At 35.6% G+C, this 26,403-nt stretch overlaps 1 protein-coding gene across 2 annotated transcripts in view; it reads right to left on the bottom strand.

Annotated features, from left to right (window-relative positions):
* pds5b (PDS5 cohesin associated factor B) overlaps positions 1-26,403 on the bottom strand; it is a 41,284-nt gene that overhangs the window by 10,402 nt on the left and 4,479 nt on the right. For both annotated transcript variants that reach the window (XM_041233021.1, XM_041233020.1), the window contains exons 2-24: positions 14,650-14,781; positions 13,747-13,950; positions 13,372-13,458; positions 12,770-12,867; positions 12,116-12,242; positions 11,657-11,737; positions 9,056-9,196; positions 8,827-8,942; positions 8,251-8,345; positions 7,583-7,728; positions 6,968-7,119; positions 6,196-6,309; positions 5,758-5,839; positions 5,255-5,303; positions 5,001-5,140; positions 4,624-4,739; positions 4,427-4,532; positions 4,132-4,292; positions 3,522-3,645; positions 3,146-3,304; positions 2,786-2,854; positions 1,955-2,091; positions 1,457-1,580 (exon numbers count right to left, since the gene is read on the bottom strand). In XM_041233021.1, the coding sequence (XP_041088955.1) occupies positions 1,457-1,580; positions 1,955-2,091; positions 2,786-2,854; positions 3,146-3,304; positions 3,522-3,645; positions 4,132-4,292; positions 4,427-4,532; positions 4,624-4,739; positions 5,001-5,140; positions 5,255-5,303; positions 5,758-5,839; positions 6,196-6,309; positions 6,968-7,119; positions 7,583-7,728; positions 8,251-8,345; positions 8,827-8,942; positions 9,056-9,196; positions 11,657-11,737; positions 12,116-12,242; positions 12,770-12,867; positions 13,372-13,458; positions 13,747-13,950; positions 14,650-14,757 (2,736 nt within the window). In that variant the 5' untranslated portion in view covers positions 14,758-14,781. The remainder of the gene's footprint in view (positions 1-1,456; positions 1,581-1,954; positions 2,092-2,785; positions 2,855-3,145; positions 3,305-3,521; positions 3,646-4,131; positions 4,293-4,426; positions 4,533-4,623; positions 4,740-5,000; positions 5,141-5,254; positions 5,304-5,757; positions 5,840-6,195; positions 6,310-6,967; positions 7,120-7,582; positions 7,729-8,250; positions 8,346-8,826; positions 8,943-9,055; positions 9,197-11,656; positions 11,738-12,115; positions 12,243-12,769; positions 12,868-13,371; positions 13,459-13,746; positions 13,951-14,649; positions 14,782-26,403) is intronic.

Genomic DNA, 26,403 nt, shown 5'->3' with positions numbered 1-26,403 from the left:
TTGATTTCCAAAAGTGATAATACATATTACAAAGTGCTACATTATTAATACTGCATTGAAATGGGATGGGGGTATATCACAGAAATGTGTTTAATATAGCCTGATTTTATTACCGATGAAGTATGATAAATTAAAACACACATATAATAAAAGGATGAACAATTGGAAATGCATATAGTGCATATAAAATGATACAAAGGGTGTGACATTATATAGTAATTGCCTGGCCTGAACCACAATTACTAGTAGCGCTCCCAATGCAGTTGTGATTCATTGGGTAATTTACTCTCCAATTTAGACAATGTGAGTAAAATGCAACATTACCTTGAAGTCATGAGTGCTTTCAATAAATACTGTACTTGCTATACGGCCTATGCCTTACATTTTAACTGTAATGTTACTTTGTACTACTGTACAAAAACTTGGTCTTCCAATAAAAACAAAAAATGATTCACATATTTGCTTTATTCACCACAAACAGTACGTCTTTAAAAGCAAACAAACACAGAACAGAACTTTAATTCCAACACTGCAGATGGAACACACAGTACTTAACAAAAGGCCTGCATATATTTATATTTGTTTTTTAAAAACTTTACCCATACTGCACTAATGCAAATAAAGAAACGCATAGCAGGTGAGTGGATTCAACTTTTTTTTTTTTTTTTTTTTTAAACCCAAAAGTTATTGGTCACGTGATTCTAGCAATTCCCAGACAGGCTACATGTCCCAGTATTTCTATGCTCCTTTCTCTAGCTTCAATTCACAACTGAACATTGAGACGCTGGCTAAAGTACGTGAAGAGCCAAAAAAGTACATTAAGCTTGATAACATGCGAGCTGAAGCTGTGCAGCAAAATTGCTATGTGTATTCGTACATATCCTATAAGGCTCACTATAAGGCTCTCGGTTATAATGCGCCACGGATATGACGCTCCTATAGCATGTCCCCCCCAATTCCCTATACGAGTGATTCACGCAATATTTCAACAGTAAATACAGTATTGGTGTTGTTCAAACTATAAAATTCTCAGCCTAACTTCCGTTTCTGTCTCTCCCTTTTGATACAGTATCTGAACTGAAGAAAAGCTGCCCTGGCACTTTAACACAGACATCTTATTCAGCATTCGTTTTATAACTAAATAAAATTAGGCATATTGTGTGGTTCTCTTTCCTAATGTATTTAGTTTTTTACTGCGAGAGGAGCTACGGCTTTCTCCGGGAGATAAGACGCTTCAGCCCCGCTCCGGCTGCCAAACCTGGGGCGAGCCCATTCTCTCTTCCCCACCCCCTCCCCCATTTATAACACTCTTCGGATACAATGCTCATATTGTCCCGTTTCCCCCCAGAAACCTGCGTTATAGCAAGTGTGCTCTGTATCTGGGGGGGGGGGGGGGAATCACACAGTACAAATCAGGAGTCTATAAAAGGAAAAAAGCAATCAGCTGCTCCCTTACGTTAATGACTAAAGCACACAACTGGTACTGCTCCAAGGTAACAATTTCATGATAACATGGTTCTTGTGCTAACTTCAGGACAGCACATCCAGCCGCCAGCCTCAGACGTGACATATCGGGTTTGCTGCAAGACAGTGTGCAGAGACAGATGAGTTAATTTAAAGGAAATAGCTGTTCCATTGTGCTGCACTGCCTTATGTTTTAACAGGCGATTGTGTGCATCAGGAGAGTGCAGCTTGCAATCTGATCAAATTCAATTCAAGCTTAATTTAATTTAGACATTAAGCTGGATGTTCACTTTATCACCACCAGTGGGTTTAAATTATCATTCCTGAGGGGGAGATAATGTTTTACTGTTATAATATCTTGGAGTTTTGTTAACTATTCTTATGGATAACAGGACTGGTATCATTTCAACCCAGTAGGCGATTATAAAATTTGCCTAGCAGTAGTACATCACTTCACCATTATTCCTCCTTATCCACTTAGTACACATACCTCATTTTCCCCTGCTCGGTCAAGTCGCCATCACTGTTTAATATTGCAGTTAGCATCCTCAGTGTGGAGTTTCCAGACTTGCTCAGGTTGTTTTTCATTCCCAACAGCCATCGTACCATCAGCTTAATACCCTGGATCTAGCAGGTTTAAAAGAGATTTCAAATTTTAAATAGTTAAGATTACAATAATATTAAATTCATAGACATTACTACATTTAATAATGTTGAAAACAGACATATTTCAACGCTAAATAGTTTATTATGCTTCAGCTTGGTTGCTACTCCAATGGCCAGGCTGGGATTCTGTCCAAAATGTCATTGAGACTGAGTGAGGGAGGTGTATAGCACTGTGCTTTGAGAGGTTAGCTTTTTGCAAAAGACGGTAAATAAATCAAAGAATCAATATTCCAAACCTGCTTGTATCTACCAACTCCTTTGTGCAGTGAGCCAAACATCTTATTACTTTAACAAACTCACTGTTGCAAGAGGTCATACATTACCATTTTGGTCATTCAGGCTTGCCCAGAGATTGGGCAAAAAGCAAAACATGCTGCTGAATTCATTAAACATGGCAAATATATTACTCATGAACACAGAAATAAATGATGTATTAAGACATTACAAAATGGCAGAAAATAAAGATTTAAATATTTGACTAATTCAGGAGGGTAAATAAAACCAGCCACCAAAAAAAAAAACAGACAACTATATCCTCTTAAAACTTTAAAAGAGTCTGATCACTGTAATGTATCTTTTTTTTTTTTTTTTTTTTTTTTTTTTTTAATAACATTGAATCACAGCAAAACTCACATTGCTAAATGAAAATACTTACCTTGACCAGCGTTTCTGAGGAGACCTCATCATCAGGAACCCAAAGCTTAGTTGTCTTTTTGCAAGGAAGCTATTAAAAACATACACTTAAAAAAATTAACAAATACAGCATGACACACAGCTACCTCAAACCATTACTGAAGGCTTTGCATTTTCTGAACATGGTCATGTTAACTAGGCTCTCTAACATACTAAAGTGGATTACCACAAATACAGTATAAAACAGGACACACTTAAGGACACAGTAAGTTTTAGGTGTTAGGTTGCCATATACCTCTTAGGCCAGAGTATTCTTGGTTTCTGCTTTTAATATAAACACAGGTTAGGGCAGACCTGTTCAGCTGCTAGTCTGGTTACTTACCCTGTCATTCATTAACAAATCCTTTACTATGACATTTGCTACCAAGGACTTCAGGGGACCTGAAAACTGTTCTGGTGCCAGCATAGCTAAGTGACCTATAGTTGTTAAAGGTGTAATGAGTTGATCAAGATTTGCAGGATCCAGGCTTTTATGCAGTGGCTAAAAAAGACAACACAAAAAAGAGACCAATGATTAAATACATGCACTTAAAACTAACAACATCTGCAGTGCTGAAGTTGAACAAAGACATTTGTAGTCAACTAAAATGATGTACATGGATTTACATTTGTCAAATTTATGTATTTACTATTTTAAACAAGCAGATAATACTACTACTGCTACAATAACAACCAAGTTGAATTTCAATAGGACTTACCTCAAATATCTGTGCAAACTGTGTGTCTCTTGAGGAGAATATTGCATGTATACAGTAAATAGCATATTTAGCCTGACGAGGTGGGCCCTTTTTAGCCTTCTGTTGTAAAACTGGAAGCAAAACCCTGGGAACAAACGGCAAAAAAAAAAAAAGTTATTAAATGTCTCTATTGACTGGTAAACTAAGAATTCTAAAACAGATCACTTCATGCAAAACCCTCCCATCTCAAAATAACTTTTACTCTTCCTCTTTCTAATATCAGCAATTAGTCTCTGACAGTATGTTTACATTATTTCAAGTCATCAGAGCATTATTTCTATAGCAACTGCTAGCAGTGCTTCCTTGTGAAAAGGTTTTTTTTCTTGTTAATTAGAGGCTAGGGCTTTTCACTCTTACACAAGAATTACAAATGCACTGTACTTGTAGCAACATTTAGAACAATTTACATTAAAAAAAAGCTATCATAAGGTTATTAAAATATATACAGCAGCATGTTGCTTTTATAACCAATATTGGGGACACATACTGGTCATGAATGAATGGTTTGGCGCTATTCCTGATAAATCTCCTAAAAAGTCACATCTTTTTTTCCATTTGGAAGAATACTCACGATTTGATGTGAGGAAAGCTCTCTTCCATTTTGCCACCCGTGTTTTTAAAAATCTGCAGTGCAGCTTCTGCCACCTTTTCATCATCCATTTTCAGGCAACCAAGTAGGGACTCAAAAGTTTCCGCAGAATGGAAAGAGACAGGGTGAGTAAATGAGAGCACCTGTAATGAAAGGATGTGCACCAGCTGTTCTCATGACAAACACCCATATTCTATTTTTATTCAAAATAGAAGGTCAGAAGATTGAGCTAAATAACAGCAGAATCACGCAAGGAATTGCAATCCTAAAAGTTTACCTTCAACAATTCAAGGCCTGCCCTGATTGCCTGTTCTGTAGGTACTCCCTCATCCTCATCATCAGCTGTGCCATCTATCGACTTGTTGACTTGTTTGACAAGGGCACTGAGAGGAACACAGAAACATGGCATTAGCAGTCTTCTATGTGTTGCGATAAGTGAACAGGAAGGAAAGGTATAAACTCAGTAAAATGTACCTAATAGATCCAGTGTCTATGTGCACCGGAGCAATCCTCTCCAGGAGGAATTTCACCATTTCTAGAAACGGGTTGCTTGGTTGTTTGGGACTTCCAAGTTTTTTTGTGATTTCACGCTGCAGAAGAAAAAAAAACAGGAGGATGCAACTAAAACATGCATACGTGCTCAAGGTATTTAACATATTGACCGCAGGTCTATACACATTTTGAACAAAAGCACCTTTCCAGACCTATAGATTGACCCACTGTACTACAAACACATATAGTCAATAGAAGTTATTTCTATATAGCAGTAAATGTGTTAGACATGTGTGTATTGAAACCAATACAGCATTTATTAAGGTTTACAACATGCCTAAAGCTACTTCAAAACTTACAACACAGCCCTCAGCTTGCTTGCACGAACATTCAGGGCTAACGAGCGTCTCCAGGTGGTTCTGAATTCTTTCATCCTCTTCTAAAACCTGAGCAAATTTCTTCATGAAGTCTTGGGCCTTCCCTGGGTCTGGCAGATTTCCTATTAAATAAGTAAATACACTTTTAATTTTACTTTCTGCAGCATTTGCTTAATTTAAATAGATTGATGTGGTTCACAGAAAAAGGTCAAGGGAAGCTTATGCAAAAAACTTACTTGTAATGACCATCACTTTGGAAAACACTGCTTTGCTAGAGGCATCAGACTGAAATGTATAAAACAAAAATTAGTCAATAAATCTCAAAACCAAATGTTTCAGAAGGGTTGTACTGCAGTCTGCAGAAGGATTATATGACATTGCACAGACAACAATTGTTTTTGTCTAACCAACTAGCCCGCATCAGGCCACAGTGGAATTCCAAGGTGTTTATGCAGCGCGTTGTCAAGGAAAAAAATTCTTAGCATTCACAACAATAATCTGCAAACGCAAATCTAGGATACACAGGTTCCCATATATTCATGGACAGATCAACTTCCTATGCACACTCCAGATGCTGACTGTTTAAGAAATTTTACATCAGTAATATTTACATGCCAAAAAAAGAAAGAAAAAAAATTGGCAAATAAACCTGAGTTAAAACTTTATACACAAGCCCTTCTTCCTACAATGAACAGCACATATAGCCATAGATCTGCAATAAGTAAGACACCCAACTTACTTTTGGTTGTTTTATTAAGTCAAGCAAATCTTTAACTTGATTCCTCAACATGTTTTGGCATTTCCACATTTCATTCAGAGCTCTGAGAGAAAGAGATGGGATTACACTTACTTGTGTGAAACAGAACACAAGTAAACCACTACTTTTGAAGGATTGATGGGTTTACCACAAACACAATATAACAAAACAAGTCGTTTAAGAGCAACTTCCCTTACAGCAGACAGACATGCGATGCCACTACATATTCTACAACAGCAACAAGAAATCACTACTCTTCATGTGTAACTTCAAAATGAGACACTTAAGCTAATCACTACCCCACCACCTTGAGATCGATACATCTTTCTTAACGAATACTGTGCAATAAATAATTAAATATACACACACATTAACACAAAACAGCCTATTTAAATGCACATGCACTTAGAAGAAACATACTTCACGGCATTGAAGTCCAGTGTTGCATAAAGGTAATAGAGACACTTCATCCTCTCTGTTGTCTCCAGATTATGGGGAACCATGTACTGGGCAAAGATACGTTCCACAAGCAACCTGGAGGAAAATATGTGAGGATCAATTGAAACAGACTATAACCACCATAAGAGTTTCCTACTACTGTTCAAACTAGAATTTCACAGAAATAATTTCCTTAATTGCTGTGGAAACACTGTAGGTGTGACGTTGTTTAGACTCCACTTGGCAGAATTTCTTTTAACGAGCCACATTTTCCAACAAGTCTATTCCATGGAGAACCACACTAATGTAGAAACTGCTTTTCTTTTATTATTTTATACAATGTAGCCTCCCTCAATGAAACATATGCTGCCTTAATTCCCCTTTGCTTCAGTAAAAAAAAAAAAAAAAAAAAAATGAAAAAAATTATGTTTATCTGCTGTAACACTTTCCAACGAATAAGACAATTCCCAAGTTTAGAAATCTGTTATACATTTTTTCATAAAAATGTTCAGCACTTGGTGTATGTGAACTCCCGTTCAATTGATTAATCTTCTAATCTGCCAGATGCAAGGACTTAAATGAGTTGGCAGTCTACTGGACTCTGAGCCCAGTAATCTTAAACTGACAATTCATTGTTGTTGTTAAGGTAGTTGTCTTTTGATCTGCAAACAATGTTTACACATATAACACTGTTAAACACCAATAACACAGGTGCTTGTTCTTCATGTCCCACACAACTGACATCTACTCCCACCTGTCATCGATACTGTTCTGATAGTAGATATGCAGGAGCTTGTCTTTTATCCAGGAAATCTGTTTTGTAGCTTCTTTTCCTGCTTCTCCTTGCAAAGAGTACTTTTTGTAGATCTGGGCCAGTCCCATCATTGCCTCTTTTCGAACCCTCCACTAGTAAAATAAATAAATAAAATTAATTAATAATAAAAATCATACATAAAACTAAGAAAAACAGCAATGACAGATTAAGTAGACACTTAATAGGGTCTAGGAAAAGCAATTTCATAAAACTGGAAACAATTGAAAAACACAGCTGTGTGCAACAGGAAAACATTTGTAAAAAACGCATTGTTTAAAGAAAACGCATTGTACAGAATGTCTCAATGAAGTCATTTGAACTGTGTAATATTAAGAGAACTATTACACAGGGGGGTTAATCCACTTCATTAAAAGATGCAGTAAAGCAGCTTAGTAGAAATATAAAGTTGCAGGTACTGTATGTGTAAATCCATTCTCTAGGTCAAAGTTCTATTGTCTCTATGCCACTAGTACAGAGAGGACCCACCAAATAGCAACTCAGAATCAGCTGAATTGTGTTCTGTATGTATTACAAGATATTTAAGATAAATCTTACCCTCTTGTCTAATGTTCTTTCTCTTACAAAATTAAGCAACTGATCATTGACAAGCGAGAGATCCTTTTTAGCAGCAGTAACAATAGACACAATGACATCGTGTCTAATGGCTTCCTCAGGATCATGGGACCTCACTTTTAAGAACTCTGCAAGATAGTATCATATTTGTATTCAAAAACACACAAAGGTAATGTATCTGTTCAGTGAATGAAAGGGTATACATTTAAAAGGACAGCTGGTTCAATAAAAGTGCTGTATGTTGCACATTTCAAACACAGGGAGAATGCTTTGATTTTTATTTTTTTTTATAAAGTCAATATTGAACATAAGAAATGTTGCTAAAAGAAAATACTTCATATGGACTACATTAAGCATTTTTACAATCCTCCAGGTCCAGGAGGGTAGGTAGACACCCCTTTCTCAAAGATATCTGATAAACTGTAAAATTATAAAACATTTTTAGGAATATTCATTGATATGGATGAAGTAAAACAGTGTTGTTTTTAAGAATGTAACTAGCAAGATCTATACAGTTAGTACAGTTGGGGCACCACCTGAGGGGCAGCCCATATGCATTCAAGTTACCACTTACCTGAAGCCAATTCATGCTGGTTTTTAATCTTAGGGGGAGGGGGGGGGGGAGGGGGGAGAGACATATATATTCGTACCCGTTAGATCTTTGGCTAAATCCGGGTGGTTCATAAGGCAGTGACTTGCAAACTTCACACATTCAAGACGGATCGGGACATGTATATCATTGAACCTGCAGAAAGGGTATGCAATTAACACACTTGAGCAGATCCAACATTCAAATACAAGTTTAGAAATGCTGTTCCTCCTCATTTCAATAAAGGAGACAGGAGGTTCAAAACCTATTTTGTTCCTATTCATTAGACCTCTTACTTATTCTAGGGATAAAGAAGGGCGATCAGGAGAATTTATATCAGCGTATTCTATAGAACTAATTTTTACTCTGAAGGGGCATACTCTTTCTCATACTTGAGCTTGAGAAGTAAGAAGCCAATATCTGAAAGAATTAGGTCTTCATCATGTTACAAATATTTCAGCTATTTCATAGTTCAATAGTAAATGGTACTGTTGAGAGACTTTCATGAGAAACAGAGAACTGAAAAGATGAAGTTGGCATCTAAAAAGATATTAGCAGTTGCGACAGGTTGATTTAAAAAAAAAAAAAACACACACACACACCTCTTCTCGCATGGATGCTTAAAAACAATTCCTACCTTCCAAGGTAACACTGCCAAAGGGGTTTGTTTTGAGCTGCCAATTCAGAATCCTTTGCTCCAAACATTTTTGCCAGCAGCTTAACAACTTGCAAACGTTCATCATTATCGTTGCTCTGCAAATAAAACATTATATAACTGAATGAAGACTATCAGGACAAATGTGGTGAAACTGTTTAAACCAGTACAAAATTATCAAGGTAGGGTAGTGAAAACACGACTAAAATACCTTTAGTTTAAATTCTAGCTGTGGTAACACAGAAAGCAGCAGATGGCAATCAATATTGTACAGCTCTAGAATCAAGTCAAAGACGTGCTCTGATAGATCACTGACAGAGGTCTTTCCAAGCATCAGCACCAGGTTAAAGAACTGTAAGACAGAAGAACAAGAATCACTTGAAGGGACAATGCAGTTGTCCATTCTGCAAAAACATTGTACAAAATCTATAGTTTGAGGCTTTCAAATTAAAATCAAGATAAAAATCAGTTGACTGGATGAGTTTTGTAGCTATGACGATGTTCTTGCACTCAACCTGCAGTTTATGGTTGTTACTGTGTCCTTCAGCTCTTGTATAACGCAGAAGTACCCTATTCTATGTAGTCCAAGTATTGAACCTTGAATAACAAATACGCATTCATGTGATCTTTGTAATTATCCACTACAGGCATTCAGTATGTAACGCAAACATCTAAAAAGACAGAACAGATTTGGATTATTGTCCTGAAACTACACAGAACCAGCAAAATAATTCTAGTAAATTTGTATTTCCATCACTTTACAGATCTCTAATCTTCCTTGATGGTAAATGCAAACCGAATTAGATTTTTTGGGGGGCATTTCTTTTGGTTATTAATGAACAGCAAAGTTATACAAATCTCTTTAAAGATATCTGCATTTCTGCACATCTGCAGCGTCCCTGCATTGCACTTCAAGATGTAATAACGATTACATGGTCAATGAGAACACAGGCGTTACTGGAAAAGCAGCGTCACGTTCTAGCTCTCCATAGCCAATCGCAGCTTTTGCTATGGCTTGTGTGTTTTCAACATCTCTGCGTTTCTTTATACGACCTACTGAAGTGGAATGCAAGTGTGACAATGAAATATCTTCAAGGAGCGACCAGTACATTTTGTTTATTAATAGCTTTGAAAAAAATAAATAAATAACAGTTTACACAAAATGTTTATCTTTTCTACAGGAAAACGTGCAAACTATAAAAACAGCAATTGACATTACGTAATATGTTCTAGATTTATTCCAACAGATCTATGTACAATAAAGTTTTTTTTTTTGTTTGTTTTAAAACGATATGCAATTATGACACAAGCCGGGAAATATTTGCAAAATAAAGAATCTTCCAAAATGCACACTTAAATTAGAACCATGGGCAATTTTTCCAAGTCAAAACACAATGTCTAGGAGGTTTAACAAGGTTATAGCCGATATTAAATTCTCCTTGAAGTACTGATGCATCTATTCCTCGCAGAGTGCAGGTCATCAGATACAATATAATGGATTTTTAAATGCATGAAGAATAAGCAGGGGTGCCTTGTCATTGCTGGTCTGTTTAATTTGAATATATAGTTAATGAATACTGATTTAATTTAAATACAACTTAAAAAAAAAAAAATAATTATTGGGGAAACAATCTATTAATTGTATTTAACTTGTTTATTATTATTCCTAAAGCTCAATACTAATTATATCTTGCATCACTTAATCAGTGGTACACAACTTCAGGAACACTACAATGGCAAATCCCAGATCTTAACTCAAATGTTAATTTCAACCCCCTAAACTTATGAAACAATTCAGGGTATCTCCAATGAAATCTTCGTGCCACTAGGGGGCAATCCACACTATCATCATGAAAGACTACTTCCAACCTAACCTGGTTTAGATGCTGAAAATCACTACTCTTAACAGGTTCATATTTAAAAAAATAAAGATCACAGAAAGCAGACAAAGCACAGATCAGTAGTCACCAAACTATACCTCCACTATTATTATAAGTGATATTTTAGCAAAGGCAGTTTCTGCAGTACATACATACTTTATTTATATATATATATATAAAATACAGCAGGGAGGGGGTTAATATCCTCCCTGCAGAAAACGTGTGTATGCACATTTTTGTTAATTGTTTTATTATTAATTACCCCCTGCACCTGGTAGCTATTGTTAATTAAACCCAGGTGCAGGGTATTTAAGAGAGGCAGCTAAACTGCTCTTGACTGCTGAGTAGACAGAGACAGAAGGTGTGCTCTGTTTCCGAGCAGTCGAAAGAAAAGTACGGAGATTTGCGCTTAAACTCCATTTCTGGTGTCCTGGGTCCTGAATTAAAGGGGCAACGAACCGTGCGAGTTGCGGAATCTATTACAATATATATATATATATATATATATATATATATATATATTTTTTTTTTTTTTTTTTTTTTTATTTTTAAATTCAGCATGATATGCTCCACTTTCAAGCAGTTATTTTGGTAAATTTGAAACTACCGAACAGCATTAAGTGATCAGAATTCATCCATTAATTTCCACAAAGAGCTTAAACCAACATATGCAATGAAAATGGTGTGCCAAGTTGTTTAGCAATGTGTGCAATACTAAAATATATTATAACTGGAACATACCATTTTTATTGGAGTAAATAAACCCATATATCCAAGGAATGCTTCAGATTACTGTGCTGTGACTGATGCTTTTGAGCAGATTGTCAATGGCTGCATTATGTGCAGAGAAGCTTACAGTTGTTTAGCCATCCCATCTTGGAGTATAACAAGCCCATAAAAATTAAAAGTTTGTTATAGCTAGGACTACTTACATTAGTAATGTATGGTTCAATAGCCTGGGCTGTCCTCTTCAGCAGAGCTTTGGCTAAGTCATAAGCTTGTTTGTTTAAATTCTGAAAATCAAAAATATTTTATATATATACACACATACATACATACACACACACTGTATATATACTGTATATTAAAATCTATTTGTGTCTGTAATAAACACAGGCTTTGGGGTTTTTGTAACATGGTCTAGGATGACATCATCCTCATTTCATTTGTGACCCGAGCCAGGTTCAAACTCAGGCCACAAAAACTGAAATATGCCCATTTCATAAAGACTTGTTTTAGATCACATTTTGAAATGTGAGCTCACCACAATGTAATCAACCTTCCAAAAATAGGCAGTAACTGCTGGAGGCTACAAGGTAAAAAACAGCTATCATCGTAACATACAACACAAGACAAAAACAGACATTTATACCAAAAACATTGGTAGTTACCTTATGTGCAGGTACTAGGTTCACTAGAACTGTATCTAGAAGCTCTTGAGAGACTGTGTCACCTTCACAAATGATAGAGCCCATCAGATCCACCATATGCATGTGAACCTTCTGGTTATGGCCATTGCTAGGAAAGGCAGAAAAGATTGGCATTACCTTCAGGAGTTACAATAGGGTGCTGTACAATACATGTGGGAGAATCACCTGAGGACAGAGTGGCTTTCAAGGAGCTCTGTCTTCAACAGCTTGTATTCAGCACCCTATGGTATATTTTTAAATAGTATTTTCGGTTAAGTGAAAAATTCCACATTAAATCAGTATATTGATGTTGTAGGCATGCAATACAAAACATTCAAAACAAAAGCTAAAAGTACTGTTTAGAGGACATCTACTGGAACCCAACTGGCTGTGATGGTGCCTGAGCTTTATATTAAGACGGGACATATGGATGTTTCACACTGGATATCAATGATCTATATACAGTATACTATTTTTCTGAGCCTTGAAGACTATAGTCTATGCAAAATAACATTTTACTATATTTATGTGCTGTGTAAAATCACTTACTATGCATAGAATCACGAGTGTTTGTTTTACAAAATCACATGCAATAGAAACTGTTAACAATTCAATATTTTGTTTCAATGTACTTACTTTATCACCTGAAAGAGTGTTCGATACAGCTGTGTGAAGATCTCATTGCAGTCTTCCAACTCAAAGCATATGTTGTAAGACTTTACCCAGGCAATATTCTATGAGAATTAATATATATTTTAAATGAATGTCATGTCTTAGAACACCCCCAAATCCAGGGTGAATTACAGGAAGTCATTTAAGACTCCATGATAATTCAATTTTGTATTGCATTATGTCTCTCAAGTATAGGAAACCTTCCCCTAGAAGTATTTTTTTTTTTTTTTTTTAAATACAAAATTAAAGTGCATTTTAAAGCTCCATAGGCATTCAAGCTTAACCCTGAAGGACTTATTACAACACGAATAATTTGGCTTCAGCGATTTTTTTTGTTTTAAAAGATACTGGCAGGGACATTTATTTAGTTAATGAATTCAATTTTCTCTGAACAAAATAACATTCCCTTTCAAATTATCCAGCTGCTCATATTTTTGTGATGAATAATTTAAGAATAAAAGCCAATATTTTCAGTGCCTCAAATGTCCAACATTTAAAATCATACATTTATCAGAAGATGGAAATGTTCTTATAGCTCTCAGAATATACACAAAACATAAACTTACCTCAAGTAAATAGAAGTATCTGTTGAACTGTGGACTTTTTGTGTCTTCTAATCCCTTTAGCTGCCTTGTTATGAACATAAATATATCCTACAACAGCAAGACATATCAAAACCAAAATCACATATTATGTATGTATGTATGTACTTAATACTTAAGCAATATAGCACAAGACGTAACTTCAAAAAGTAAAACCATTATTAAAAAAAAAAGCCAACACAACTGTACTACTCATGAGTTTCCGAGATTATCAAACCACAGCTCATGCCAGCATTTACCAGCAAGAGGCTCCCTGAAAATTCCTCAGACAATTTGGTCTGTGCTAAATTTGACCCTTTTGCAATATCTGCAGACCAAAAAAAAAAAAAAAAAAGGTACCTTCAACTTGTCTGGTGATGTGTAAGGAGCCTCTGGGGCATAGATTCTAAAAATATCAGCTAAACAACAGGCAACAAGCAGTCGGACATCTTTATCATGGTGTTTGAGGAAAAAATCTGAAGCAAGATGCAGGGCCAGGTTGAGGTACAGTTCTTTCTCTTCCTCTGAATCCTGGTCCATATCCATAAAGGTTTTCACAACCATCTGAAAAATAATGTCCCATCTGTTAAATGTTTTGTTCTCCTGTTCAAGAGCCACAGCTTGGTACACTTCAAACTTAAACAGGACATGTGCCCAAGATGCACATGGTAAAGTGAGGACATGATTTTTGTGCCATGAGTGGCACTATACCAATTAACCTAGGTGAGCCAATGCATGAAGTAGATTATAAAGCACTGCAAATGTTAAAACTCATAGCCTTGTATTCCCACTTCTATTTACAAAAGTTTTCGTTACAAATCATCATTTACTAAGCCTTTTGTTGTTTGTGCTCTTAACCAAACATTTCTATCATGATTAACCAGATATGTAATGTTGTTACACCCACCCCTCCCTCAATACTAGCGTGTTTCATGGGGCAAGCTGTTGTGCATCTACACCGTCTACCTCCTTGGCACAAAAGGGTTCATTTTACATGTGCAATACCCATGACTGCACTTTACTTACATACTCATACTATACAGTTGTGCAAAGAGTATTAACCCATCTCAAAGCATTAGATCTTTGGAAACAAAAAAGTATACATAACCACAACATGCCAGCCATCTCAAATCACAGGTCATAGTGAAGGATGAGATTACATATGGAGGGAAAAAAATCAACTTAAGCAGTAAGGGCCTCTCAGTTCTGGATTTCACTGTTAGTCACCAACATTAAAAGGACGCAGCACATGGATTAACTGACCTTTAACCTCCGAACCATCTCCTCTTTTGATATTTTGTCCGAGATCTCCTTGACTCCCGGAGGGTAGGTAATCTTTCCATCGCTGGCTCGTGCCTTGGAGTGAGCCATGGTCACCACTCACTTTTAATCTCCCTAAAAAAAAAAAAAATTGAAGTAAACAGCAACACAGCCCGCAGTTTAATCTGTGGTTATGAATGTAAAACTGTGGTTGCATTTTGAATCTGAGAATTGTGAGAAGTAACAGACTTAATTTTACACCTCATTACCGCCTGTGTATCTGATGTAGTGAAGAAGTAACTCCTAGATCATTGAGCTGGATGCAGACAGGATTACAATCTTACAGTTTTAACTCACCTCACTTCCTGGTTTATCAATAAAGCTTCTTGAATACAAGACCCTTCAATAACTTTATACAAACAATTGGAAAGCAAACACACACTACTGCAAAGCACTAAAAGCAGAATACTACTAAAAGCATATATATATATATATATATATATATATATATATATATATATATATATATATATATATATATATATATATATATATATATATATATATATGTGTGTGTATGTACTTAAACGGATAACAGATAACATCGTATCCAGGCCAGTAAACACACTAGCTCAGTGGCCAGTAGTTAGAAATCTAAAAGTAAAGCTTACTTATCTACACTAGTTTAGGATCATCTTCATCATCATTTCCACACAGTTAAGGGAGGAAATGTTAGATATCTCAGCAACTGCAAGTATGAGAACATCTATTACTCTCTACGTATAGCCTACACTGAAAACATGAATTATAGAAAACAAATTTATACACACATTGGAACCAAGGCACACATTTCTTACACAGTGCTTCTATTACTGAAACAGCTACCAGTATTCCTGAATTATACCAGCATCTAAAAACAAGAGGACATGGAAGGGTAGCATTCACTTACAGTATCTGATTTAAAATTAATCTATTTAGAGAATCTAAGTCAGTTTTTTTTTTTTTTTTTTTTTTTTTAAAATCATAAAAATACTGGTTTCTAAAAACATGTTTAATTGTATAGATTTATTATTATCATTATCATCATTATTATTAGAAATTGTTTTAAATATATATATATTTTTTAATAGTAAAAAGTAAAGCAGGTTGTGAAACTTGCTTGACTAAAACCTGTTTTGTTCCAAACACTTGCACTACCAAAAAGTGATGCATTGTGAGCCTCGGTACCCATCATGAAGCCACTGCCAATGCACAGCCCTAATCCTCATCTGAAAACACTCCAATCATAAAATACTGGTTTATAGTTCTAATTTTTATAATTATAATTATTAACCCAGGACACACACTAAAAACTTTGCTAGTTTCTTTACAATTCAAAGCTCTGATCAGATCCATAATTTCCATTGAAAGATTATTCTCCAACATTCTAGAAATACAAGACAAACAAACAGACTTCCAGTTAAACAAGTCAGCTGTAAAATTGAGATTAACTGATGCATGGTTATCAATGTGACAGCATGGCTATCAAACATATCAGCTACATGGAATAAATTTGCAAGATTTTTCTTTTACTTATTTACCAACTTAACATTTTAGTTGCAGATAACTAGGAATTCCATAAGATGGAAAGAGAGGTTAAAAGGGGTCAGACAAAAAAAAACAAACAAAAAAAAACATTTTATTCCAGTTGCAAATTTCAAGTATATCTTGACTCTAATTAGCATACTGTAGTCTTTTGGGACATAACTGGGAGATCTCTGAAGATTATACTCCAATCTGTTTTCTTGCAGCAACATGCCTACAAGGAGAACACAGATTATTACTGGACAAGAGCACATATCCAAGAGCCAAACCTGCACGAGTCACAAGCCAAAATCTATGATTATTCATAAATGTCTAAAATAAACCATGCATAATTTATTTTTCCAACTCAAGTGAGCTACTACTAGCACAACTGTTTTGCATTAACATTTATGTAATGTCAAAGCACTTTTGGATCAACAGGATGTTTATTAGTTGTCCATGCTCATTGCAGATACTATAGCTTTAGTGAATGCATAAACATCAATCCTAGCATTGCAGCATTTCTTTCCTAATTTGCAGATGTATCACTCTACGCACCTGGATGCTACACCATAAGATCAAGGGCATAAAAATGTGCCTCTATACCCAGAATGCAGGAGGTGCAATTAATTTTCCAAACTTAAATCGCAGTACCCGGTCTAAGGAGTGAAAAACGAGCAGCATTTCTCCCCTCTCTTGGTGCAGAGGTGAATACGTTTCATAATGAAATGGGACCGCAAACATCAATTTCACATTTCTGCTGCATCTTGTAAATATATATGCATCGAGACAAATCCCCAAGCAATGCAGGTTAGATTAGGATTTCGCCAAGTACGTTTACAAAAAAAAAGGCGTGGTCACCGGCTAGGAACAAGAACAGTTTTAACAACAATCATACGTAATTTGAGAACGTTTATGTGACGTGAACATGAAATCAGACAACAGATTTTTCTTCAATTCAAAGGATTTCAATTATTTTGCCCTCAACCACAACAAGTTATACGTACTAATACACATTTATTATATTTTCCAAATAGCCGTTCCTTGCTATTAAAACAGGTGGCATCACACACCTTATGTAAAAAAGTACCAACAGTACAAAAAAATAAATTGTACAAGAGAAAATATAGTAAACCTCATGTTATTACTTTATGAAAACTGTCAACTGTTTACTACGAAAAAACGGCAATGGCAAGGAATGAAAACAAAAGTAATACATAAATAAACAAACAAACAAATGTGTTGTCAACTTTATGTACTATTTATTTCAGGAATAAACATAAACAACAAACTGCTATTTGGCATCCTTTGTTTTGTTGTTAATTCACTGGAGTAAAGTAAGGCCTACACAACTTATTCTTTACTCCTGGGATATTTTTCTACTTTCTACTTTTCTACTTTCTGAGCGATTATCTTAATATGAAATCCTGTGTTAGTCCCAGCATTAAATACAGTTAATCCGTTAATATACAATCCAAAAAAGTTGGAAATTCTCGTCATGCTCTGAAGTCTCAAAGACGCTTCCAGTAGCTTTTGCACACACGTTAGATTGCAAATATTTGGATTTATTATGGAGTGCCAAGCAATGGTAAATGTATTAAGCTTTTTATACATTCTGTTTTACTTTGGTTAAAAGTGTTTTTGCTCTGCAATAATTAGCAATACAAACTGCAGCAGAGCAAGTATTTTGGAAATGGACACAAACAATCAACTAACCAACCAACCAACATGAGGAGATTGAGGACAGAGCTGCATTTTTTGTATGCATTTTTTTAAAGTAAAATCATTTACACAGATAAGATTTTTTTTTTTTTGTGGTACAGGGGTACTTCGCATGTGTTGTGAAACAGCAGCTGCAAAACCAGCCTTTTGCATGTAGGGGTATTCAAATTACAATTGGTCTCTTAGTATTAAGCTTGTTCATTTTAAATACATTGATTTTATTTAGGACCCCCCTCCAACCCCCTTTTAATTACACATTACAGAGCACTTCCAGCACTGGTTCATTTTAAAAGAAAGCAAACAACATTTGTTTTGTGACACTTCTGGACAGCTCCTCTGATGGTTTCCTGTTCAGTTCAAGCAAGGTTTCCACCTTCATACAGAGAAACCTACGCTACTGTAGCACATGTACCAATACTTACAGCAGGGCAGGAGATTAAAAAGGTAGTGACATATCTGCTGACAGGGTTTAGTTGCTAGTGGAAACCAGCCACTAGATTAACTGCAAGCAACCCAAGAGGGCAAGTGGGACAAATCTTTCCTTCCAACCAAAGACTGTCTGACAGACAAGTTGATTCCTTAACCTGCATAGCCCTGGCTGGTTTTAAGCCAGGGGAATAACCAACATACAAAACTTTTTCAGGGTTAAAATTACAGGCGGCTTCCTGAGAAACTAGACTAGTGTGACACTCTTTACAGATTGCAGGTCTGCTGCTCCACCACAGTTATGTGGAAAACCTGAGTAAACAGGGACTTTCTATCCACGCAACAAATTTACTGTATGTAACTATTTCATGTTTTGTACTTCAAATTCACACCAATGGTCCAGCAGCAAATCAGACCATGTGACCTACATATACTAAAATATTATCAGTTATGAGTTTGTCGAACAGAAAGCCCTTATTGCACTGGGTTGACAAGAAGCAAGAATTATTACATAGCATTGAATAGAAAGTGAACTCACTCAATCAGTTAGAAAACATCTGAAGCACACATTACTGATATTTCAAGTTTGTGTATATTACGAACAGCACAAGTACAAACATTTGCACAGCAGGATATCTCATAGCTAGGTCCTGCTGTGACACTAATACTCAACCCCAGTAAATAGTAATGAAATAAAAGCAAAATACTACCACTGTTGGTAGTTCAGTTTTCATGTTATTATCAGAACTGAGAGCTCAATTCTGGCAGACTAATGTCTCGATAGACAGCAAACAAACAAATGAATTTATTTTCAATTAGGTGTGCAGTTTATTACTCTATATGATACGTATTAGCATTAGAATGCAAAATTAAGCATAAGAAATAAACCAACCAAGTAAAAGATTAAAATCTGTGCTGTTTTGAGGTGACAGGGCATTTATTGGCAGTTTTGAGAATTGGCTCAGATAATTATTTGATTCTCACAGAATATTTCAACACATGTTCATTTAGTCATAAAGGCTTTTTTATAGCTTTAAAATAATATGTAAAATAGATTTATCTATGGGATTGGATAAAGCTAGAAGCCAATAAGGAATGTAAGCACTCAAACAATATCTCAATCAAATTGTGCCAAAATTAAAAACCTAGGAATAAATTAGCATTGATTTAGTCAGTATTAATCTGATATTTATTTTAAATACCTTACAACTATTTACTCAGATGTTTTATAATGTAATGTCAGTGGTATTGGGGGATGGATATTAAGCTTGCATGGGTTTTAAATGACATCAGTTACCCATGGGTATTCTTTTCTAGCAGATAAGGACTCGCTGGCAGCTAGTAAAACCTTCTCCCCAAGAACCGCATGATTTGCACATGACTAAAAATCAAAGTGTCCTCAGAGTTAGCTAGAAGTAGAGGATGTCTAGTAACCTACTCTTCGTTTTCATCAAGAAATAAATAAATAAAAATAAAAATCGGTAAATTCTAAATTAAATGCAATATTGTGGCTAAAGAAGGCATTTGTGCATGATTTGCAAACAATGAACCGGATGTAAATAACTTGTGGAAGACGGAAGCACCTTTTCGTTTTTTGGTAACTCCCCCCATCACTCAGTCACTGCCTTGAGTGATTTGCATTTCCACACATACACTCAAAAGCATCATTCAAAGCATACATTTAAGTCGCCAATTATGTTTTGTATATTCACCCGTCCTTAATTTGCTTATGCCCAACTGTAGCGTTTTACTGAGCTGTAGAATATCAGGACAAATCGTACCAATTAGAATATTATATTTTGGTTTATTGTAAAAGCTGGTATTGCTTTGAGGGAAATACACCGGAAATGCTTATCATTTCTAACACACAGACATGGTCAATTCACACAGAAGTGAAGACAAAGGACACTTGTTTGAAATTTTACAGTTGGTCCCGTATACATAAAAAAAAAAGAAAGAGCCACACCACACACAGTCGAGGACCTCTGAGAAAATGATCTGGGGTAAAAATGGTATAAATTCAGAATCCACTTGTCTGTGTGGAGATTTAATCCTGTGTGAAAATCTTTACCTACTCACCCACGCCATATACGCTAACCACAACCTCCAGCCATCCTTTCACTAACCTCTTTACTGTTGCCAGTAACTACATGGGTCACTACGGATTTCCTCAAAAGAATGTACAGGGTGATCAGAAAGTAAGTTTACCACAGACACAGTAAGACACAGTACGTTGATGTGGTAAACTTACTTTCTATTCACCCTGTATTTTAAAACCAGCCATATAACCTTGCTCTTGCATCAATACAAGTCTGTTTCACATGTTATCTTCAGATGCACGCTGTAACCCGATGTGATGGGTAGCTCTTGATGAAGGTCAAGTTTCCTGTCATGGATGTAATGCAGGAAATATCAGCCAAAATGTCATTAAAATAATTAAATCACCAGGGGCCGTATTCACAAAACTGACTTAAGTCTAAGACCAAAAAAAGGGGCTTAAGTCGTTGCGCTGCGATTTAAGAAAAAACATTGTTATATAAATATAAATAATGTCAAATTTATATATTGTATTATAGAATTTTGTAATTTTCGATAGAAAAATATATCGTTATAGTTTTAAACTGGCCTGTTGAATTATTTTACATTAGTTAGGCTCTCATTGATTATATATATATATATATATATATATATATATATATATATATATATATATATATATATATATATATATATATATATATATATATATATATATATTATATCACATGTAATTACAGTGAAATAAAACAATGCAGAATGTTATGTAATGTACTGCATTTAATTGAATATTTGTTAAAGTATATTTTAAAAATATTTGTTTAAATGTCTATCTTTCTGTTTGCTTTTAGATGTGTATCCCTTTAAGAAAGACTCTCTTGATTTTTAATGAGATGCAGGCATTTTTAGAAATGGGATATAGTTTCTGGAGTAACCTGGCAGAGGGGAAAACGGGAAGAAACAGTAGGACACACGAAAAGAATACACAGGTTGTAAATTTGTTTTATAGCCGAGGAAAGCTCGAAATACATTTTTGTTAAAAAAAAAAAAAAAAAAAAAGCCACACAACAAAATCAAACTCTATAAATAACAAACACAAAACTACAACAGAGCTGGTATTACGTGGTATGTTTCTACCTCTGCTAATGAAGTCTTCCTAAGTACAGTTATAATGTTAACGGTATGATATACATTGCAATAACATATTTAATACTGTAATAGAATAAATGGGTTTCAATTGAACGTCTGTTAAAACGGTTTCGGCTTCTCAATCAATTCTCATCTGGATGATCATCAAATAAATCATATAATATCACCTGTCGAGCCACGGGGGGAGGGGGGAGTTGTTTCGGTGGCAGATCTGGACCTTAGTCTTAAAGTTAAGACCTTACTTAAGACCAAAATTCCGTTAAGACTCGTTCCTGAAGACGACTTCAGTCCAAATTGACGACTTATGACCAGTCTTAGACTTAAGTCAGCTTTGTGAATATGGCCCCAGGCACGATTTATTAGGCACAAAATAGGGGGGCCCTAAAAAGTGAGCCCAAAGCGACTGTTAGCACAGCCAGTCAACTGTAAATCAATGTAAATCACAATATTCCAGGAAACAAAGAAAGAGATTAATAAATCATGCTTGATCTATTAATGCTTGCATTTCTCCCCCACCCCATAAGCAGTATATCCTTAAAATAAGAATTTAACAAAAGTTGTTGTAGTAGACATTGCGTAGGCTATGGGTAGAAGTTATAATACGCAATGTTTGACAGAAAGTGGCTATAAAAATGTTAACCCTTTCAGGACCAAGCATTTCTCAGTGAGAGGCTCCCCCCAGGACCAGGCATGTTTTTTTTTTTTTTATTTAGTAGTCGCCAATTATTTTTTATTGTTTTCTCCCCAATTTAGTAGTGTTCAATTACCCCTACCACCCCTGACACTGGAGGGGTGAAGACGAACACACTCTGTCCTCCGAAGCGTGTGCCGTTAGCCATCCGCTTCTTTACACACTGCAGATTCACCATGCAGCCACCCAGAGCTACAGCATCGGAGGACAACACAGCCCTAGGCAGCTTACAGGCAAGCCCGCAGGCGCCCGGCCAGACCACAGGGGTCGCTGGTGAGCTGAGGACACCCTGGCCGACCTAGCCTTCCCTCCCCCCGGGTGGCGCTCAGCCAATTGTGTGCCGCCCCCTAGGCACTTTGTTTGCTTGTTCTCTTAGCTGGAGACTACTGTACTTTTTAACAGTTGATCTTCTGTAACATACTGCTGTGCCACTGCAGCAACACAAGTGGTAATAGTTGAAGGCTCCACATATGTTTTTGCCACTCAAGAGCCTTTCCAATGTAAGCACTGATCTATTATTTTAATGTATCTTTAAATATAACTTGTTGTACAGTTTATCAACCAGTGTCTTTAGGTTAGAAGCACCAGTTCTATTCAGTGAACTCCTATTGGGATCGAGTTTTCTTTGCTGGATGAGGCTTATTAACAAACATTAAAGCCACTTTGGCTGATGTAGCCTATTTTACATGTCTATGGCTGGCAACTGGAAAGGCAGAGCAACCTGTGAAATCAGGTCAAAGAAACTGGAGTAGTTGCAACCAGAACCACTCAGAATAATTGCTTTACCTCATACAAAGGAAGGGGCAGTAAAAATATTACAAAATAACCATTTACTCTGGAAACAATCACAAGTAGTCCTAGTTAAGTGCCAGTGTTGGATCATTCACCAGCTGTCATATGACAGCTGGTAATAGAATTCTACTTAGCATGGGGTTCTAACAAAGCCAACACTTAACTCATTTTAAAAGAGAAAGACTGGTAAAAGAACTGTTAATTAAATGTTCAAAACAATCACAAGTAGAAGAGTTTTAAATATACAAACTGTTGGCTGTCATCATGTGCAAAAGAAACTGGGGAAATATGGAAAATCTCTGTCTGTTCATATGTTACACACACAAAGAGAAGTACTTATTCAGTTGTTCTGAAACTTGGTTTGGATATTCTTTAAAAGAACTTACTGAAAAGAATCTGATGTATATGGAGTCATAACCCCTCTGTATGCAACATATTTTACAGGTACATGTATGGATATAATTAGGGGTCTACATAAATCTCGATTTCGCGGAAAACTGGAAATTGAGGGGTCACCGTAAAACTCTTTTAGGGGCCAATGCATACCAGAAAAGTACAGAGACTACTGCACAACACAAGCGGTTAACGTTCTTGTTTACTGTTCAAATGCCAATGACGTTTTAATCAGGGGTGTAAATTGTTTAGAGTTTAAACGTTAGTAAAGCGTCAAACGTTTTCAAATTTTGTTTAATTGTTTAAACTCAAAAAATATGCACGTCAAAGTGTCTGCAAAGTAAGATAAATTAGCGATTTGGATTTGTGCACCATTAATGCAGTTGATATTTGCCCTCTAATCAAAACAGACCATTATCGTACAGCCGATGCTATTATTTTTTCACATTGCTTCAACAGTTTTTTATAAAAAAAATTATATATAGGGCTTAATTTAGTAATTTATTTTGATAGAATTTAGTTATTTTTTTCGATCAAACAACTTAATGGGCTTTTAAATAGGCCAAGCCTTTATTTTTCACGTATATATGAGATCGCAACATGTTAATAAGGGACTAATATTTATTAAAGCTAGAATTAAAAATAAAAGCGTTTTTCTGGACACACTATTACAATCGTTATGACGAGTAACTATTTAATAAAGATGAGTCGCTTCAGCATTTAAATGAACAAGTAAGACTTGCCATTTAAAAGCCCATGTAGTTGTTTCATAGAAAAAAAAAAGTAAATTAAACCAATTTTACTATTGACGCATTTCTCAGTCGTGATTGAGCTACACGAACGGATTAACAGGTATCAATCGTAGGGCTGCTACAATTAAATTGAAAATCGATTCATTCCTCATTATATACATCAATAAATATTGGATGATCGATTCAATAATTACATTTTTGTAACACACATAGTTAATAACAATAGTTAAGTTTATCAACGAAAATGCACTGAAGCCTTGCTATTTACAGTATTTCTGCCAAAGACAAGCAGTGGGCATGCTCTTCTCCTGTTCGTGTTAACTATCATCGGATTTGCTGGTTTCATCCTATCAGTTTTGAAAATGCTTTGTAAGTTGTTAAACGCAATTTTGGAGTAAGGATCAGCTGGCGGGTATGCATGTTGTGATAAGTAAATTAATTTTATTATTACTATTAATATGATGATGCCTTAGGCAGATATTTCCATTCTGTTTCACAGATAAAGTTAGGTGGTACAGTATTAACAAGATGCAATGCGTGATGCTGCAGCTGTCACTGAATAGAGAAAAAAAAAAGGTTTTCATAAACTCATCTACTCTATATAGATTACATTCCAAATTGAATATTCCTCACATTAAATTGTTGTGCACAACAAAGCCAAATTGAAGGAAGTTAAGACTCAGATTAGCACATGAAAATTAGAATGTATACCCAGGGCTTGAATTTCATTTTTGTGAGCTGGGGGGGGTGGTTGTGGCAAAAAAAAAAAAAAGGTACTTTTGCATATAAAAAATAGACATTTTACTGCACCTTCGTTCACACTGGTGTTGCTTTAAAATAAGCTGCTTTCAGGGAGACCCAACAGCTGTTCATCCCTGTGAGACAGAGCACTCGCCATTGCTTTTGCCATTTCCTTGACGTGAAGTTTTTGCAGCAGAAGAAAAAGGTGCTTTCTTTTTAGCCAGCACTCCATTTCTTTTTTTAACTCTTTACACTCAGTCCTATTTCTGCCTGTTTTTCATTGTTTTCATTCATCTATGTTTAACTACTGGATATTCTGTACTGCATGCTTGTAACATATCAAATGAAAAGGCCACAATTTCCTTTCATATTATGTAAGTTGCAACAGGATCAGGTATACTATGTGGTAGAGATACAGTACCGAGTGTCCTTTTGCGATTCAATGCCTTTTAAACCTGTTTTACTCTGAAAAATATATATTTTAAATGGTGCGTGTAAAATAAACAGGGTGTGAATAAACTGGACTGCAAAGGGTTTAATAAATAAATAAAAATAGATAAATAATATTTGGTCACTGCTATACAAGTAATCAGTTGGCTCAAAAAAACAAAACAAACAAAACACACTGCACCACTGAAATTAACATGGGGGGAGTGGTGGGGGTGGAGCTGAGCTTCTAAGCTTTCCAACAAATCCTCCTCTTTCAGTCAAGCTACTACAATAATGGAGCAATAAACTCAACAAAACCTAAGCTATGAACTCTGTCACATGAGAGGCTTAACTTCAGGCAATCGTAGTTCCAGCTAGGAGTACCACATACACACAATGAACATGTCTTTGGAAAGGCCAGAGTCTGTACTTTTAAACAAGACATGGTAGGTAGGTGGCTTACGAATTGCAGGAGCAACTTGGAAGACAAGCAATTCTCATGCTGAAATTCTAGCCCTCATTGGAGGTAAAATATATATTTAGTTTCAAGTGAAATCTATTTTTTCTTACCTGTGCACAAGGGCTGAAATAAATGTTGTACGGCATGTCTTATTTTAATGTTCTTGTTCCTTTAGATCTCAAATGCAACTTGTCTACACCAGAAAGTCACTCCCTTTTAATTGTTAAAGGTCAAAAAAGAACTATATACACTTAATTGTTCTTGTTAATTTCTATTTTTGTGTCACCTACCCCATTTCTGAGCTTTAATAATAATACTTAAACATTTAACCTACAAAAGCAGCCACACAATACTTTCAGTGCAGGCACACACAAGGCAAGAGCTCTTGAACTTCAGCTGTCATCCACTTTTTTGGGCCTATTTGCTATATTAAGCATTTAATATTGTAAATGTTTATTTAAGCACAAAGTTGACATTTTCTGCTTCATTTTATGTTACCATGGGAAAACAAGTAACATAGTGCTAATAAAAACAAAACAAACTGGTTATGTCAAGTAAGTTTAATTAAAAAAAAAAAAAAAAATTTAAACTTTAAAAAGGGT

The sequence above is a fragment of the Polyodon spathula genome, chromosome 30, assembly GCF_017654505.1.
Source record: "Polyodon spathula isolate WHYD16114869_AA chromosome 30, ASM1765450v1, whole genome shotgun sequence".
NCBI lineage: Eukaryota > Metazoa > Chordata > Actinopteri > Acipenseriformes > Polyodontidae > Polyodon > Polyodon spathula.
The sequence above is the reverse complement of the archived record's forward strand: the minus strand, read 5'-3'. Positions and strand labels throughout refer to the sequence as shown.